Raw genomic sequence first — 17,023 nt, 5'->3', positions numbered from 1 at the left:
GGACTAACAAACCTATTTTGCATTCACAAAAAAATTTAATAGAACCTGCCTATTATTAAGAGTAATAACTTGTTATAACAAACCAGAATTAATCTTTGTATTCATTATTACCTAGATGCTACTCTTTCATGTTACTCATTTGATTATTCTTTGACTTACCATCGATGTAACTGACCGTGCATCTTCTTCATAATTCACTACTGGAGGTGGCTCTTTTCCATCATTTTCTTGTACTTTTTGCTCTAGTAATTGTTTCTGTGCTGTAAACTTTGCCTCAGTGCATCGTAGCTGCTGTACTGAGTATTTCAACTCTTCAAGTGTCTGTTTTCGGCTTAGCAAAAGCACAATACTAAAAGAGAACACATTAAATGTAAACACATTAAAGGAAAACACATCTTTGTTTTTTCATTTCCTTCTATGAGTCCTTCATAACCATAACACTTTTGATTCTAAGTCTTGAGTCATTATAATAAAGCTAGTATTAAAAAAATAAAAGGAAATGTTTGGAAGAAAAATCCAAATTCAAGATGCTTTCATTTTATTTTACAGCTTATCTATCTACCACACAGAGTATGGATACTTAGGTACAGAATGTAGGACCTAAAATAAATTAATGTGACAAATTAATTATGAAGCAGAATCAATGTACTTAAAATCTCAAATGGAATAAAACTATAGTGAGATTTGTGCCTATTTGGGACCAAGTTGTATGTAATATGTGAGGGGTGAATTTATAGATTGGGCAAAAGCTATGCTGACAAAGACTAAGGATTGAGCAGTAACTAAGAAAAAATGAGTATAGTATAGGCCCCCAATCTTCCAATATCACCAATATCATAACAGCAGGTTTCCCCAAACCTTCCTTAGAAAACTACACAGGCCATGTTTCCTCATTGTGTCTGACATTTTATCCCTTGCTCTTAGTGAGAATTTCAAATTAATTCACTCACACTAATGTCAATAGAAACAGGTGAATATCCAAGGAGACATTCTCATACATAATAAAAGTCAAATCACTTCAAGATGTTTAGACAGATCTCCCCAAGATATTCAGAATGGTCCTACCCAAGACATATTTTGGCATGTGGATTATTCCAAGTTGAGGTGAATCTATGTTTTGCAAGCTTGCTAGAAGCTATCACCAATCCCTTACAACCAGAAGAATGGAATATGAGGGTACTGCCCAGAATTAAGGGTTTTATGAGATAACCATTTTAGAAAACAAATGTAACTTATGGTAGAGCAAATATCTAATTACAAAGCATTGTGTCTTCCTACATGAGTCACCCAGTCATTGTCATGTGATTCCCCTTCCTCTTGCTTTGAAGCCCCAGGCCTCAATTCTATTGCGTGGTTCAGAATACAAATCCTCATTTCTCCTTGTGGACATTAGAGTGCATGTCTATGTAGAATCCCATAAGTATGTAATTTCCCCCCCCCCCACTGATCTCTCTGATGTTCATTTGATTATCTGATCAAGCAAAAAACCCATATGGGTAGGGGAAATTTTTCCCCTCCCTAACAATAGCATATTAAATCCTTAAAGAAGTGTGTGATGCATTACAGAACATAAATTATTAATATGTAAGAGACAATAAATTGCCAATTAGAGAAAGCTTCAGAACTAGAGAATAGGTCAGAAAATGTGAACTTCTTAAATTGGAACTTTAAAGGACGGTGAATATAAACTGAATAAATAATCACAGGCAAGAGGAATTCACACTAATTTTGTTTATAAATATATGTTGATCAATATTTTCAAAACTCAATTCCATTCATATTAAGCAGAGTGCAGTGTAAGTAAATGCTAACAAAAAAGTAGAAACAAGGAAATTTAGGAAAATAGAACTATTTATGACTAAGATTATTGGTAAATGACATCTAGAACATTCAAGAGACAACTCTAAACAACAAAGTTAAAAATAAGGAAGAAAGAAGACTATGAAGGAGACAGAGTAAGTTCCTTACTTTGCTGCTGAGAGTATCATGTAACAGTCAATCACACTACACCCAGAGAGTCCTGTGACTTGGAAGAAACTGGTACACTCCTTGGACATGTTAAGTCAATACACACTTAGACAGAAAAGAGATAGAGGGGCATAGTCAAACTTCATTGAAAAGAAGGTGGGGCAAGAGAAGCACCTGGAGCTGTAGTCAAGAACAGGAGATGTAGACAAAAGGGCTGCCCCCTCAGTCAGAGGCCCTGAAAGTTGAGAGCTAAACATTGTGAAAGCATACACCTGTGATTGATGGGAAATACATGCAGAAGAGAAATAATGCCCTCCATAGGCTGGATCCTCTGTTAACAATAGCAGAGAGAGTGTCCTGGACATTATTCTCCCTCCTGACACCTAGAGACTGGTACTGACCTCATGCAGTACATTCAGGGTATACAGAGGCTGGATTCACAGGTATACACCCAGAAAGAAGAAGAATGGCAGTACCACAATCACAAAACATATTCCCCCACCATAGCACTTTCATACAAGTGGATCAACCCATTAGGCCCCTCCCCAACTCAGCAAATGCAAAAACAGGTTTCAGTGCCTACAGAAACCATAAAAAACAAAACATCTAGAGCCACCTTCTGGAAACAAGGAAAATCTAAATGAGCAAAATAAACACATGGAAATATAACATATGTCATATTGAGATATCAAGGTACATGACATTACAAGGGCAGAACTCTCCAGAATCCAACCAAACTTCATGGAAAATTCTTATTCTATCTTTTTATCAGAATTCAAAATGGCTATATAAAGGAAGGTAAAGATATAGAAAAAATGCAGAAAAGCAAATCAAAGTGGTAAAAAAGAACCCAACAAACCTAATCAAAGAGATACAAAAAGATTCAGGAAAACTAATGACATGAGGAAAAACCTGATAAACAAAAAACAGAATTTTAAGTTTTAAATACAAAAACAAAGTGACTCAGGATATTCAAAATCTCCATAGTACAAAACTTTATAGAAAAAATTATGGCAGCAAAAGAGATGAAGTGGAGGACAGAATTACTGAACTCAAAGTTTGCAATACACAAAGTTCCCAAGTGGAAGAAGATAAAAATATTAAGTAAAATATAAAGTAGGATATATACAAATAATGTGTTTCTAGGATAAGGAAGATTTGGGTGGTCAGTGGGGAGACACCTGATTGAAACAAATAAAAAAAAAGGGGAAAACCCTAGGAAGGAAGAATTCCATGCACAGAAAATACCACCTAGTTATGAAAATGCAATGAGGGGCCTCCCCTGTTGGCGCAGGTGATTGAGTGCAGCGCTGTGAAGCTGGCCCCAGCCTCTGCAGCACTGGTTTGATCCCGGCCAGCCGGCGAGGGCCCCACATGGCACAGCAGACCTCTCCTGTCACGCCTGCTGCTCTCCTCTGCAATGTATTTCGTCAGTCTGCCTGTTCTGTTCCCTGTTCTGTCTCTGGTGAATCCTCTCACCTCCCGCAAATCTGGCCTGTACCCAACTCTTGTATAAATAAAATAAATCTTTAAAAAAAAAATAAAAAGAAAGAGAAAGAAAAAAAGAAAATGCAATGAGATTTCCACTAAGAGACATAGTAGTGAAATTATCCAAGCATTCAAGACAAGAATATTGAAGGCTAGAAGAGGGGAAAAGGAGCTAACCTATAAAGGTACTCCTATCAGAGTTATATCAAATGTTTTCAGCAGACATGATTCAGGCATAAACAGTATGTAATGACATATTCAAAATATTCAAAGATAAAAATTACCTACCAACAATACCATACCAAGCAAGACTCTTTCAGATATGAGGGAGAGATAAAGTCCTCCCCAAACAAACAAAAGCTAAAGGACTTTGACAACATTGGATCTCCCCTAGAAGAAATAGTGAAGGAGCTCTCAAATCTAAGTTGAAGAAAAGAAATCCACAAAAATTGAACAAAGATACTGACACAGAATCAGAAAACGAAAGACAAAATGGCAGTAGCAAGACCCCATATATACATATCACCCTTAATGTAAATGGAATGAGCTCACCAATCAAAGACTAGGCAGTGGATACTAAAGAAGAAAACAAAACCCAATGTTCTGCTGTCTCCAGGAAACCCATCTAAGCTCCAAAGATAAACATTAACTCAAAGTAAATATATGGAAAACAATCATTCAATAAAATAGTACACTAAAAAAGGCAGAGCCAACCATACTTTTATCTGATAGACTTCCAGCTAAAAAAAAAGGTAGCAAGAGACAGGGATGGAAATTATGTAATGGTTAAGGGATAAATACAACAAAAAAGATATAACACCCATTAAAACAACTGTAAAGAACAATGGGACAGTGCTCACTTCGGCAGCACATATACTAAAATTGGAACTATACAGAGAAGATGAGCATGGCCCCTGCACAAAGATGACATGCAAATTCGTGAAGTGTTCCATATTTTTATTGTATGGGGAATATAAAAATAAAATTTATAATAAAAAAAACAAAGGGACATGAAAATATATATAGCAACTATTAAGAAAACAGACACAACAGTTTAGGAAACTTCAACATCTCACTGAAATCAATGGTTAGATTAACCAGACTGAAAATCAACATGGAAACAATACATTAAAACAAGGAATTAGACAACAGGTGATTAACAACACATTTAAAAAGAAGAGTACACATTTTCCTCAAGTATACATGAAATATTTTTGAGGCTAACCCATGAATTGGGTAATAAAACAAGTATCAATAAATTCATTATGGCTGAAATTATATTAAAGTACTTTCTGTGATCACAATGGTATCAAACTAGATATCAAGCATAAAATGAAACTTGTAAGTTAGTGAGGATATCAAAAAGAAATTAAAAAATACTTGAAGACCAATGAAAATGTCATGAGTTACCAGAATCTATGGGGACCAGTAAGAGCAGTACTAAAAGGAAGCATATTGCAATAGAGGCCCACATCAAAAAATTTAAAATAAAGAATTCAAATAAAAAATCTAACATTACACCTCACAAGCAGAAAAACATAACAAGTGAAACCAAAAGCCTGTGGAAGGAAAAATATAATAAAATAGTAAGGAAAAAAAGAAATAGAAGTCAACAGGACAGTTCAAAAAAACAATGAAACCAAAAAATTTGAAAAATAAACAAAACAGGCAAAGTTCTCAGAAAAATGGAGCTGAAAGTCTAATAAAGAGAATCAGAAACGAAAGAGAAATTACAATAGACATCTTGGAAATAAATATGATCATAAATGATAACTATGAATACCTTTATGGCTATAAATTGAACATAGAAGGGCAAATTTTTCTTTTTTTATTATTTTTTTTAATTTTTTACATCATTGTTCATTTTTAAACAATATTTGCTTCCCCCCACCCCCTCAGGTGTAGTCCCCATAGTATCCTTCACCAATGCACCTGTGTACCATCACCTCAGTCCCCTGTGCTCCTCCCTCTCCCCATCTGATCCCTCTCCCTCTTCCTCTCCTGCAGCATGTCTCTGATTTAAAATTGTCTATTTTTGCTTTGTTATGTTTTGTACTGTTACTATTTTTTCACACTGATGTCTTATTTGGTTCCCCTATATTCCTGCTATAAGTGAAACCATCTGATATTTTTCTTTTTCCTTCTGGCTTATTTCACTGAGCATAATTCCTTCTAGCTCCATCCACATTGCTGTCAATGGCATGAGTTGATCTTTTTTGATTACTGAATAATGTTCCATTGTGTATATATATATATATATATATATATATATATATATATATATACCACATCGTTTTGATCCAGTCAACTATTTTGGGGCATTTGGGTTGTTTCCAGATTTTACCTATTGTAAATAGTGCTGCAATAAACATATGGGTACAGGTAATCTTTTCAAACAATATTTTTGCGTCCTTTTGGTAAATCCCTAGGAGTGGAATTGCTGGGTCATATGGTAGCTCCATTTTTAGTAGACTGAGGAACCACCAGACAGCTTTCCATAGTGGTTGGAAATTGTTTTCCTACATAGAAACAAAAGGAAGAAATCAAGAAAGCAATCTTATTAACAACTACACCAAAAAATATTATATACTTGGAGTAAACCTAACAAAGGAGGTAAAAGGTCTACACAAAGAAAACTCTAAGATAGTGTTTAAAGAAATGTGAGACAAAGAAATGGAAATATAGTCCCTTCTTATGGATTGGAAGAATCAACACTGTCAAAAAGGCAGCCCTACCCAAAGCAATATACAGATTGAATGCAATCCAAATAAAAATAATCAATGGCATTCTTCAAAGATGGAGCAAACAATACTGAAATTCATATGAAACCACAAATTTCTCTAAACAGCCAAACTAATCCTGATGAAAAAAAAAGAAAAAAAATAGCAGTATTACACTTTCAAAAGACTACTATTAAAGCTATAATAATTAAAATGTCACGGTACTGAACAAAATAGGCAGATCAATGGAAAAGAATTGAGGGCCCTGCAACAAACTATGTGGATAGTTAATCTGAAAAAGGAGTTAAGAGAATACATAGAAAAAGGAAAGTCTGTCTTCAACAAATGGTGTTAGGCAAACCAAACAGCCACATGCAAAAGAATGAAACTAGAACACTATCTTGCACCATATAAAAAAAATCAGTCAAATGGAGAAAAGACTTGGATGTAAGACCTGAAATCATAAAATATCCAGAAGCAAACATAGGCAAAACACTTCACAATATAAGCATCAATAATGTCTTTAGGGATTTGTTTCCAGAAGGAAAGAAAACAAAATAGAATATAATCAACTAGGACATCAAACTAAAAAGCTTCTGTACAAAAAGACACCTTGCTCAATGTGAAAAAATATTTGCACACCATACATCTGATAAGGGACTGATATCTACAAAGCACTCACATGACTCAACAAAATGAAAACCACCCACTCAAAAAATGAGTAGAAAAGCAAATTAGAAACATTTCCAAAGAATACACACAGATGGAAAACAGGCACATGAAAAATGTTCATCATCACTTCTTATCAGGGAAATGCAATCAAGACCACAAGGAAATACCACCTCACATATAGGTGAGATAGGCCTATATCAAAAAGACTAGAAACAACAAGTTCTGGTGATGTGCAGAGAAAATGTAACTGTCTTATACTGTTGGTGGGAATGTAGACTGGTCAGTCTCTATGAAAATCAGTATGAAAGTTTCTAAAAAAGCTTAAAAATTGGGGCCCCCTGGTGGTGCAAGGGGTTAAGCACCACACTATGAAGCAATCCACAGCCTCTTCAGCACGAGTTTGATCCCCAGCCGGCCAGGGAGCAACCTACATGATAAGGCAGACCTCTCTTGACTCACCCGCTGCTCCCCTAAGCAGTGTATTTCAGTCAGTCTGCCTGTTCTGTTCCCCACTCTGTCTCTGGTGAATCCTCTCACCCCCCCCACCCCCCGTGTCCCTGGCCTATACCTCTGCTCTTGTATGCATAAATAAGTAAATCTTTAAAAAAAAAAAAAAAGCTTAAAAATTCACTTGCCATATAACCCAGTAATTCTACTTCTAGGCATCTACCCAAAAATTCAAAAACACTACTTCAAATAAAAACCTGTACTCGCATTTTGATTGCAGTACTATTTACAATAGCCAACCTATGGAAACAACCCAACAGTCCAAAAACAGATGAGAGAATCAAGTAGATGTGGTACATATATACAATGGAATACTATTCCGTGATCACAAAAGATAAACTCTTAACACTTGGAGCAATATCAATGGAGATGAAAAGGGGTTATGTTAAGCCAAATGAGTCAGAAAGATAAAGAAAAATATCAGATGGTTTCACTTACAGGTGGAATATATAGAAACCAAACAAAGGTTTAGATAAAGCAAAAAAGTAAAATCTAACCCTTGAAAATGAGTACAGAATTGAAGCATTCAGAGTGGAAAGGGTTAGGAAAGGGGAAAACCTAGCTGGGAGGGAGCACAATGAAGTGTGGTAATAGAATACAGGTGATTTGGTGGTTGTATACTACCATAAATATACATGAAAGGGGTACCCCACACTTCCAAAATTCCAACAATAATATAAGTCAATGTGACCACAGTTCTTAAGTAAGAAAAGGGACCCCAGTGGTGCAGCGGGTTGAGCACAGTACTGTGAAGCTGTCCACAGCCTCTGCAGCAGGGGTTCAATTCTTGACCGGCCAGGGAGATTCCCACATGGCGTGGCAGACCTCTCCTGCTGTGCCCCCTGCTACCCTCAGCAGTGCATTTCAGTCGTCTGCCTGTTATGCTCCCTACTCTGTCTCTGATGAATCCTCTCGCCCTCCTGCGCCTCTGGACTGTATCCTGGCTTGTTTTTTTTTTTTTTTTTAAAGATTTATTTATTTATACAAGAGCTGGGTACAGGCCAGATGTGCAGGAGGGTGAGAGGATTCACCAGAGACAGAGCGGGGAGCAGAATAGGCAGACTGACTGAAATAAACTGCTGAGGGGAGCAGCGGGCGAGACAGGAGAGGTTTGCTGCGCCATGTGGAATTCTCGCTGGCCAGCCAGGATTGAACTGGCACTGCAGAGGCGGTGGGCAGCTTCACAGCGCCACCAGGGTGTCCCTGTATCCTGATTCTTGTATAAATAAATAAATCTTTTTTAAAAAAATTTTAAAAAATAGATCTACTGTTTGATATAGCAATTATACTCATTTACTCAAAGTACACTGAAATACCAATTCAAAGAGATGTCTGGCTTCATATGTTTATTGCAGCACTATTTACAAAAGCCAAGTTTTGGAAACAACCTAACTGTACAACCATGAGTGGATTAAGGAGATGTGGCATACAGGCACAATGGAATAATATCACCTACAGAAAAGATGAAAACCGGCCATTTGTGACACATGATGGAATTATTCTCAGTGAAATAAATCAAAAGGAAAAATACAAATACTGGATGATTTCACTCATGTGGAGTACAAAAAAAAAAAAAAAAAAGGAATATACAAAACTAAACCTAAATAAGAAACCCTAGAAATCTAACTGTAAAATTGAGGTTATTAGAGGTAGAACAAGGTTTGAATAGCAAAGGAGGTAGAGAATCAATTGACTGTTGTGAAAGATTACTGGTACTTTCATAGTCAGTCCGGTTTTATTACATACACCTGAGGAGTATAAATCTACTCCTTTAAATCATATACAGTGTTGTAAATCAATGCTTCCACAATAGCAAATAATACAATTAAAATCAATAAACATCTGGGCCTCCCCGGTGGTGGAGCGGTTGAGCACTGGGTTGCAAAGCTGCCCGCAGCCTCAGCAGCACCGGTTTGATCCCCAGCCACCGGGCGAGAGACCCACATGGCTCGCAGACCTCTTCTGCTGCCCGCTGCTCCCCTCAGCAGTGTACTTCGTCAGTCTCCCCTCTGGCTCTGGTTTCTCTTACCCTCCCGTGCTTCTGACTGTACCCAGTGCTTGTACAAATAAATAAATCTTTTAAAAAAATCAATAAACATCTTAAAAATCAGAAGTAATAGAGATGTATATATCATAGTGTCAGAGTTAATTAACTCTTCACAAGTAAAATCATCATGGTATAGTACATACGCAGTAAATATCGTTCAATGAATTCCCAATTTACATACATATTTTCTATAATACACATAATCTAAAAATACAGAGGCAAAAATAAAAGTTCCTTTAATTGCAGACTAGAACAATATTCTATATGCTCACATCTTGCTATAACATTAGCCAACACTCTTAAAACTTATGTGCCTTAGGGGCCTCCCTTGTGGTACAAGGTGTTAAGATGCAACCTATGGGGCTGTCTGTAGCCACTGCAGCACAAGTTCAATCCCCCAGCCAGCCAGGGAGCAACCCACATGGTGCGGCAGACCTCTCCTGACTTGCCCGCTGCTCCCCTCAGCAGTGTATTTCCGTCAGTCTGCCTGTTCTGATCCCCACTCTGTCTCTGGTGGATCCTCTCGCCCCCCATCTCTGTCCTGTACCCCAGCTCTTGTATGCATAAATAAATAAAACTTTTTAAAAAATGTATGTGACTTAGAAGATACATAATTTGAAAGACAGTAAGTTTGAGTTATGATTTATAATGCATATTTTTATATATGAGGTGATAATTGTACAAAGCAATGTAAAATTAAAAAATAAATTATTTTTGGAAGTCTCATCAAGCATTAAAACCAATTACAATATTACTAACTCTTATGTGGTTGAGTCTTAAATGACATGATTGGTGTATTTTCCCAAAAGCCATATTCTAAAAAGGCAAAAAGGAGTATAAATAGGATAAAATTGATATTATCACCATTGAATGCATTTTAGAAGTAAAATGTAGATGGAGGTAAACTAAAGTGACTCTTTGTGTTGATTTAAATTTATCCCATTTCAAGTTGGTTTTACTTATTTTAACTTATATTTTTTAATAAAATTCTGCAAAAACATTTCCACTGAGACCTCCATTATTTACATAATTAACACTGCTCATTTGAGTATGAATAGGTAACATAAAAATTATTCTTTGACTATTTAATTCATGTAATTGACTATAGAAATCAGAGCAATCAAGTGATTTCACATTAATTTACTTTTCACTAGTACTATAATATATTTTAGAGATATTTACATTAAATCCAATTTTAAAGGTTTTAATCTTAGTACCTTATCCCATATTGATATAACCAATAATGCTTTTTCTGTTAAGTAAAAATTCTTTATAATTCCTTTAATTTAAAAATAGGAGAGTAAATTTCCAACTTAGAGTATACTTTCAATATTTGTGAAGATATGTTGTGAAGATATTGTTGTATCACTTTCATGTATTTAAACATGTAGCTTTCATGTTTGTATAGGAAATTAACAATGTTGTAGAGTAAAAATAATCATAAATCATTTTTAAACTAAATAAAAATTACTTTTAAATATATCATATTTATATATATCTAAATAATATTTATATATCTAAATAATACATATATTACCCAAACACACACCATACATATAAATACCCACTTACACACACAAAAGGAAATGCTGAGGATATAAGAAATAGCAATGCAAACATTTCCCCTCAATTCCCTTTCAGAAAATTTGTTTAGCAAAATATTAACATTTAATTCAAAGGCAAGTTACAATGTTACCAACATCTGAATTAATAAGATTTCACAATGACTGTTTAGTTATATGAATATATTTAACATTTTCAAGATTATGCCCTGAAGCTAACAATAAAAACTCCATGGGAACAAAGGGATAGTAGAATCTGAACTAAATAGGACTCATTCCATGAATTGCTTGATATCCTTTCTAACTTGTTCTCATAAGAACACTATTAAAAGCTTAAGATTAAGCAAATTCTGTGATCAAAAAGACAAAAACTTCGGAGTTAATTTGTGAAGTTTGTACCATTTACTAGGTATGCGATTGTAATTTATTTAAATTTTCTAAGTCCTAAAGCTAAAATACAGGCAATTATTCAGAAGAAACAGTGAAGATAACATTCAGTGAGTTTGTGTGTGTATGAATGTGCATGTGCGCGTGCACATGTGTGTTTGTGTCTGTGTGTGTGTGTGTATAGAAGCCAAACAATATGAGGAACAGAGTAAGAACTCAAGAAATGGTATTTCCCATATAGTCATCATCCTTTAAGCCCTCTCTCCTTCACTCCCATGCTCATCTCCTGAGAAATATAAATAAGTGGAGGAATGTGAATCACACTTATTATGTAGATAAAGAGAGTAAACGATCTAAGTCAAATTATCAAAGAACATCACAATTTCTAGAGCAACCCTTAAAGATTGCCTACTCCAACAATATTTAGTCACACATACAGGTGAGATGGTCAGCTATTCTATTCTCTTTGTTTATATACACTAAATTTTAAATCATGAGTCATTTATAATGTGTACATTTAAAAACTATAAAAAATAGAACTATCTGATCATCTATAAACATGTTAGGGGACTTACAAATAGAGGAAAGCAAAAGACACTTTTTTTTTAAATTTTATATGTGCAATGGTTGATAAATTTTATTTTTAAAATACAGATGGTATCTTCTATTAAATATTATTTAAAAGTTTCCAATTTATTAAAGGACTACCCAGAATAACTCAGATTTTCCTGTTATTACATTTATAAGATTCATAATTCCAAATATAGTATTTAATAGTAACTTCTAATAAGTGCTTAGTATAAATGGTAGAGGTAGGCTCCTAATATGCTGTTACATAATAAGATAAAAGATTTGCCATTAACAAAGTAAAGAACACTAAGAGAAAACTAGGTCATATTCAGTCATAGATTTGGGTAATTTAGGGTACTTCTAATATCTTCAAGGAGGTATGTCATAAAGACAATTTATTGCATGTCCATAAGAGTAAAATGGAGAAATCTGAGTGAGAATAAATATTGGTTATCTTCAGGAGGTTTTAGGTAAAGCGGATTCATATAGGGCCATGCATTGTGTAAGTCCCAGATAGACAGGTTGAGTGAAAGAGATTGAGTTTAAGCAAGGAGTAGCCAGAAAGAGATGAGTAAGATCTGGCATCCTCAGTCCCAGAAGTCAAGGAAACAGAAAGACTATAAAGTCAACCAACTTAGAGACTAAGGATTTCCATTAAAAGACTTTCTTAATATAGCAATGTAATGGTCGTTGGTAGCCTTAGAAATAACTTTCAATAGTAAGTTGAAAGCAGATGATGCAGGATCCAGGTAAATGTGGGTGGAGAAAATGTAAGCTGAAGATGAGTGAGAATAATTATTCTTAGAACATGTTTGACTAAGAAAACAGCAGTAGTCGGAGGAAAGTACAGAGATTAACTAAGGGTGATCTGGGGTGAGTGGAAAAGTAGAGACTTTTTTTAGGAGTAAAGACCTTAACATATTTAAAAAGAGAACATACTGTATCAAAACTAGCAAGATGACCATAGATGTGAGGCATACAGCAAAGGATGGGGAGAGAGGGGTGTCAAAACAGGGGAGAGAACAAAACAAGGGAATATGGTGATGGTTCATGAGTGATATGGTTGTGGGAGAACTATGTAAGAAAGATAACTTGAATAATTTTAAAAAAGGAAAAAGAAAAATATCACAAGAAATATCACTGAATAAATCAAAAATTAAAGTTAAAAAACTACAAATTTTCTGTGTAACAGATGAAAGAATATGAAAAAAAGGACAAGAAATACACTGAGTCAAGAAAAGTAATAGTTCCAGCATTACTTTGAAAGAGAATGGTTGTCAATTTAGGTGAATTTCAATATCTAGTCAAAGAGTTGTCACATGATGATGACACTAATATTTTTCTGTAATATAGAAAGGGTACATCTGCTGACTATGATGCAGGAAGATTAAGAAAAGATCAGAAATTTTAGAAAAGAAAATATTTAAAAGTTGTATTGGAAGAAAGACCAATTAAAGACCAGAGAAGTCCAACACATCACAATTTCCTTAAGAGTCTAACTTAAGTGGTTACTCCAATAGTAACCGTTATCAGATATGTAAACAATTACCAGAAGAGATTCGAAATATTAATTTTATGTCAAAATTAAAATTTTAAGAGAGTAAAAAGCACAATTAATCAATAAAAACAAGAGTATACCAAAACATGTAAAATCAGGTGACCCAGAAAGATACTATGTACAAATTCATAAATCAGAAGAAAAAGAGTAGTAAGACAAAAGAGCACAGCAAATCTCAGAAGGATTTTTATTGGCAACAGACTATGATTTGATAAAAGTAAAGATAGCATCTAACAAAATGTTTCAGAAAATACTTCAAACCATTAAAATATTAAGACATGCTCAGTACACATATTGACAAAAACACAAAATCGTTTAGAGACCTAGAAAGTATCAAAAGTATACAAAATTTTATACTTAAAATGAAAGCTTTAATTTCTAAGAATTTTATATCTATAAAAACCTGTCACTGAAGTATTACTGTAAAATTACAGCAGTTATCTTTCTTCAAATTATTTTTTGTTTTACTTACTCAGACTTCTTTTCATAGATCTTAGATGATTGCTCAATTCTTTTTTCTAACTCCATGACATCCTCCTCCTTGTTTAAAAGCATCTGCTGTGTCTGCATAAGTTCTTCTGCTAAAGTTTTCAACCTAAAATGAACAGTTTCCTCATTATCAAACAACACATTAATTATACTAGCATTACACACACACGTATATTCAAAGTATCAGACTTCTGGGCCTCCCTGATGGCGCAGCGGTTGAGCGCTGGGCTGCAAAGCTGCCCACAGCCTCTGCAGCACCGGTTCGATCCCCGGCTGCCGGGCGAGGGTCCCACATGGCGCACAGATCTCTCCTGCCGCCCGCTGCTCCCCTCAGCAGTATATCGTCAGTCTGCCTGTTCTGTTCCCCGCTCTGGCTCTGGTGAATTCTCTCACCCTCTTGTGCTTCTGACTGTACCCAGTGCTTGTATAAATAAATAAAACCTTTTAAAAAAAAAATATCAGACTTCTAAGGTTGTAATCCCAAACAGTAGGCACATGTAATTTAAGTTAATGTAAATTAAATAAAAGTGAAAATTCTACTTCTCAGTTACATGAACTGTATTCCAGGTGCTGAACAGATTCACATAGCTAAGGGTAAACATACTTGACAGCACAGAAAAGAACATTTCAATAATCATCGGTCAGTGATTGTTCTGGGGAGTCTTATTCACTGAAAGGAAAAAGAGAAACAGAAAATAGAAGAGAAATAAAACAAATATCTGTTCTGTTCTAGGAAAAGTATACAGTGAAAAATATGCTTTTGGTTTTCAGACAAATAGGCATTTAAATTCTGACTGTGCCATTATTTACCTGATATCCTAGGCAAGTTGCAAACTGGCTCTATTTTCTTTTTTTTTTTTTTAAGATTTATTTATTTATACAAGCACTGGGTACAGTCAGAAGCGTGGGAGGGTGAGAGAGTTCACCAGAGCCAGAGTGGGAAACAGAACAGGCAGACTGACGAAGTACACTGCTGAGGGGAGCAGTGGGCAGCAGGAGAGGTCTGTGCGCCATGTGGGACCCTCGCCAGGTGGCCAGAGATAGAACCGGTGCTGCAGAGGCTGTGGGCAGCTTCACAGCCCGGCGCTCAACCGCTGCGCCACCGGGGAGGCCCTTGTTCACAGCAATGCCATGATCTAATGTAAAAGCATTTGTATCACACCAAAATGAAACTTGGCTCATTAGCAGTCATCCCCTATCCCTTCAGCTTGAGAAAAGCACTAATTTATTTTCTCTTAATGTATAGATTTTTCTACTAAAGGCAGTTCATATAAATAGGACCATATAACATGTAGTCTTTTTTGTCTACTTTCTTTCATTTAGTATTATATCTTTGAAGGTCATTCATGTTGTGGCAGGTATTAGTATTTTATTTCTTTTAATGACTGAATAACATTCTGTTTTATACATATATTTCCTTTTGATTATTCATTTATTATGTGCTAGACATTTGACTGGTTCTCATTTTTTCACTATTATGAATAATGCTGCTATGAACATTGAAGTATAATTGGGTATTTTTTGCATAGGCATGTTTTTAGTTCTCTTGGCTTTTTTTTTTTAATTTAAATTTTATTTTTATATTCCCCATACAATTACAACCCCCTTATTTTGACCCCAATCCCTCCTTTCCCCGACCCCCTCACCCTCATAGAGTGTCTCTGGTTCATAGTTGTTTGTTGATTTTGATATTTTCTTTCTTATAGTTATTCTTTTTCCTGTCCCTTATTTAAGTTTTCTAGATTCCTGCTATGAGTGAGACCATGCGGTACTATTTTCTTATTTGGAATCTAAGTACAGTAAAAACTGCCTCAAAGCATTATTTTGAGGAACAAATAAATTCAAGACTACAAACTTAGTTGCCAATGAGTAAGTGATATCTAATATTATTTTCTTATGTTACAATATAGAATCCTCATGACAACCTATGAGATATGATACTATTGCTATTATTTTAAAGAAAAGAAAGGTTAAAAAATTAAATATAAAAAAAGAAAGTGAGATTCTGTCATGGCAATTTTAGTTGCTATTAAGCTATTTCTATTTTAACATATAGCAATAATGCTTTAGGGATATTTACAAACTAGATACAAAAATAATCAAATACACAAAATTAATATATACTTATGTGTCAGATAATTTATGGTTGCATTAAATGAATTTTAAGTTTCTACAACAAAACACACAGTTAACATATCACATTAAAGTTTTTTATCTATGGTCTTTTGAAGAAAAATATTAAACTCAAAATATGAAAGAGAAAATATTAAATTGTAGTCTATGAAAATTTTAATGTATGTAAAGTTTAAGAGATGAAGTCAAAGAGAAAGTGAAACTGTGAAAAAATATTTGCAGTGGAATTACAACAAAACCCCTGTTCGTGCAGAAAATCTTAGAAAAAAGATAGCCTCTGGTAAAATTGGACAAAGAACACAACTAGAATTTCATTAACAAAATGCTAAGATAATAAACAAATGTGGAGAACTTTACTACCGGACCCATAATTAAATATCTGCAGATTAAATAACAGAAATTTGGTTTACATCTACTAAGACTGACAAGTAGGAAGAAGAGTAATAATATCCAGTATTCTCAGTATTGTTAAAGTAAGTTTAAAAAGGAGAAATATACATACACTGTTGATAAGACAATAAAAGCACCAACTTTTCAGAGGCAAATTTTGAATTTTCTCTCAAATTTCAAATTGGAACACTATTCAACCATTAAAAGGTTTTCTTACCAAAATACAGTCATCACACAAAGAAAATTAAAAAAAAAAACATTTAAATGTCCATCAACAGGATTGAATAAAGTTTATTCCATTAATTATACAGAGTAGCATACAATTAATAAAAAAAAATGAGGTATACTTATAAAAAGTTCTGTTGAGATACTGTAAATTTCTAAAGATGCAAAATACATTTAGCATGGTAACATTTATATTCAAGGAAGTAAAACTGAATATTATACTAAAATTTATATTAAAATAAAACATGTATATATTTTCCTGTATTTCCTCAAAATTCATATGTTCAGGCCCTAACCACCAACAGGA

At 34.5% G+C, this 17,023-nt stretch overlaps 1 protein-coding gene across 2 annotated transcripts in view; it reads right to left on the bottom strand.

Annotated features, from left to right (window-relative positions):
• Positions 1-17,023, bottom strand: part of FER (FER tyrosine kinase) — a gene marked incomplete at both ends in the record, with an annotated part of 433,549 nt that overhangs the window by 330,782 nt on the left and 85,744 nt on the right. For both annotated transcript variants that reach the window (XM_084234011.1, XM_084234012.1), the window contains 2 exons: positions 160-349; positions 13,952-14,074. In XM_084234011.1, the coding sequence (XP_084090137.1) occupies positions 160-349; positions 13,952-14,074 (313 nt within the window). The remainder of the gene's footprint in view (positions 1-159; positions 350-13,951; positions 14,075-17,023) is intronic.

This window comes from Talpa europaea (assembly GCF_964194135.1).
Source record: "Talpa europaea genome assembly, chromosome: 5".
In the NCBI taxonomy this organism is placed as follows: domain Eukaryota; kingdom Metazoa; phylum Chordata; class Mammalia; order Eulipotyphla; family Talpidae; genus Talpa; species Talpa europaea.
Note: the sequence above shows the minus strand (reverse complement) of the source record. Positions and strands in the feature narration are given on the sequence as shown.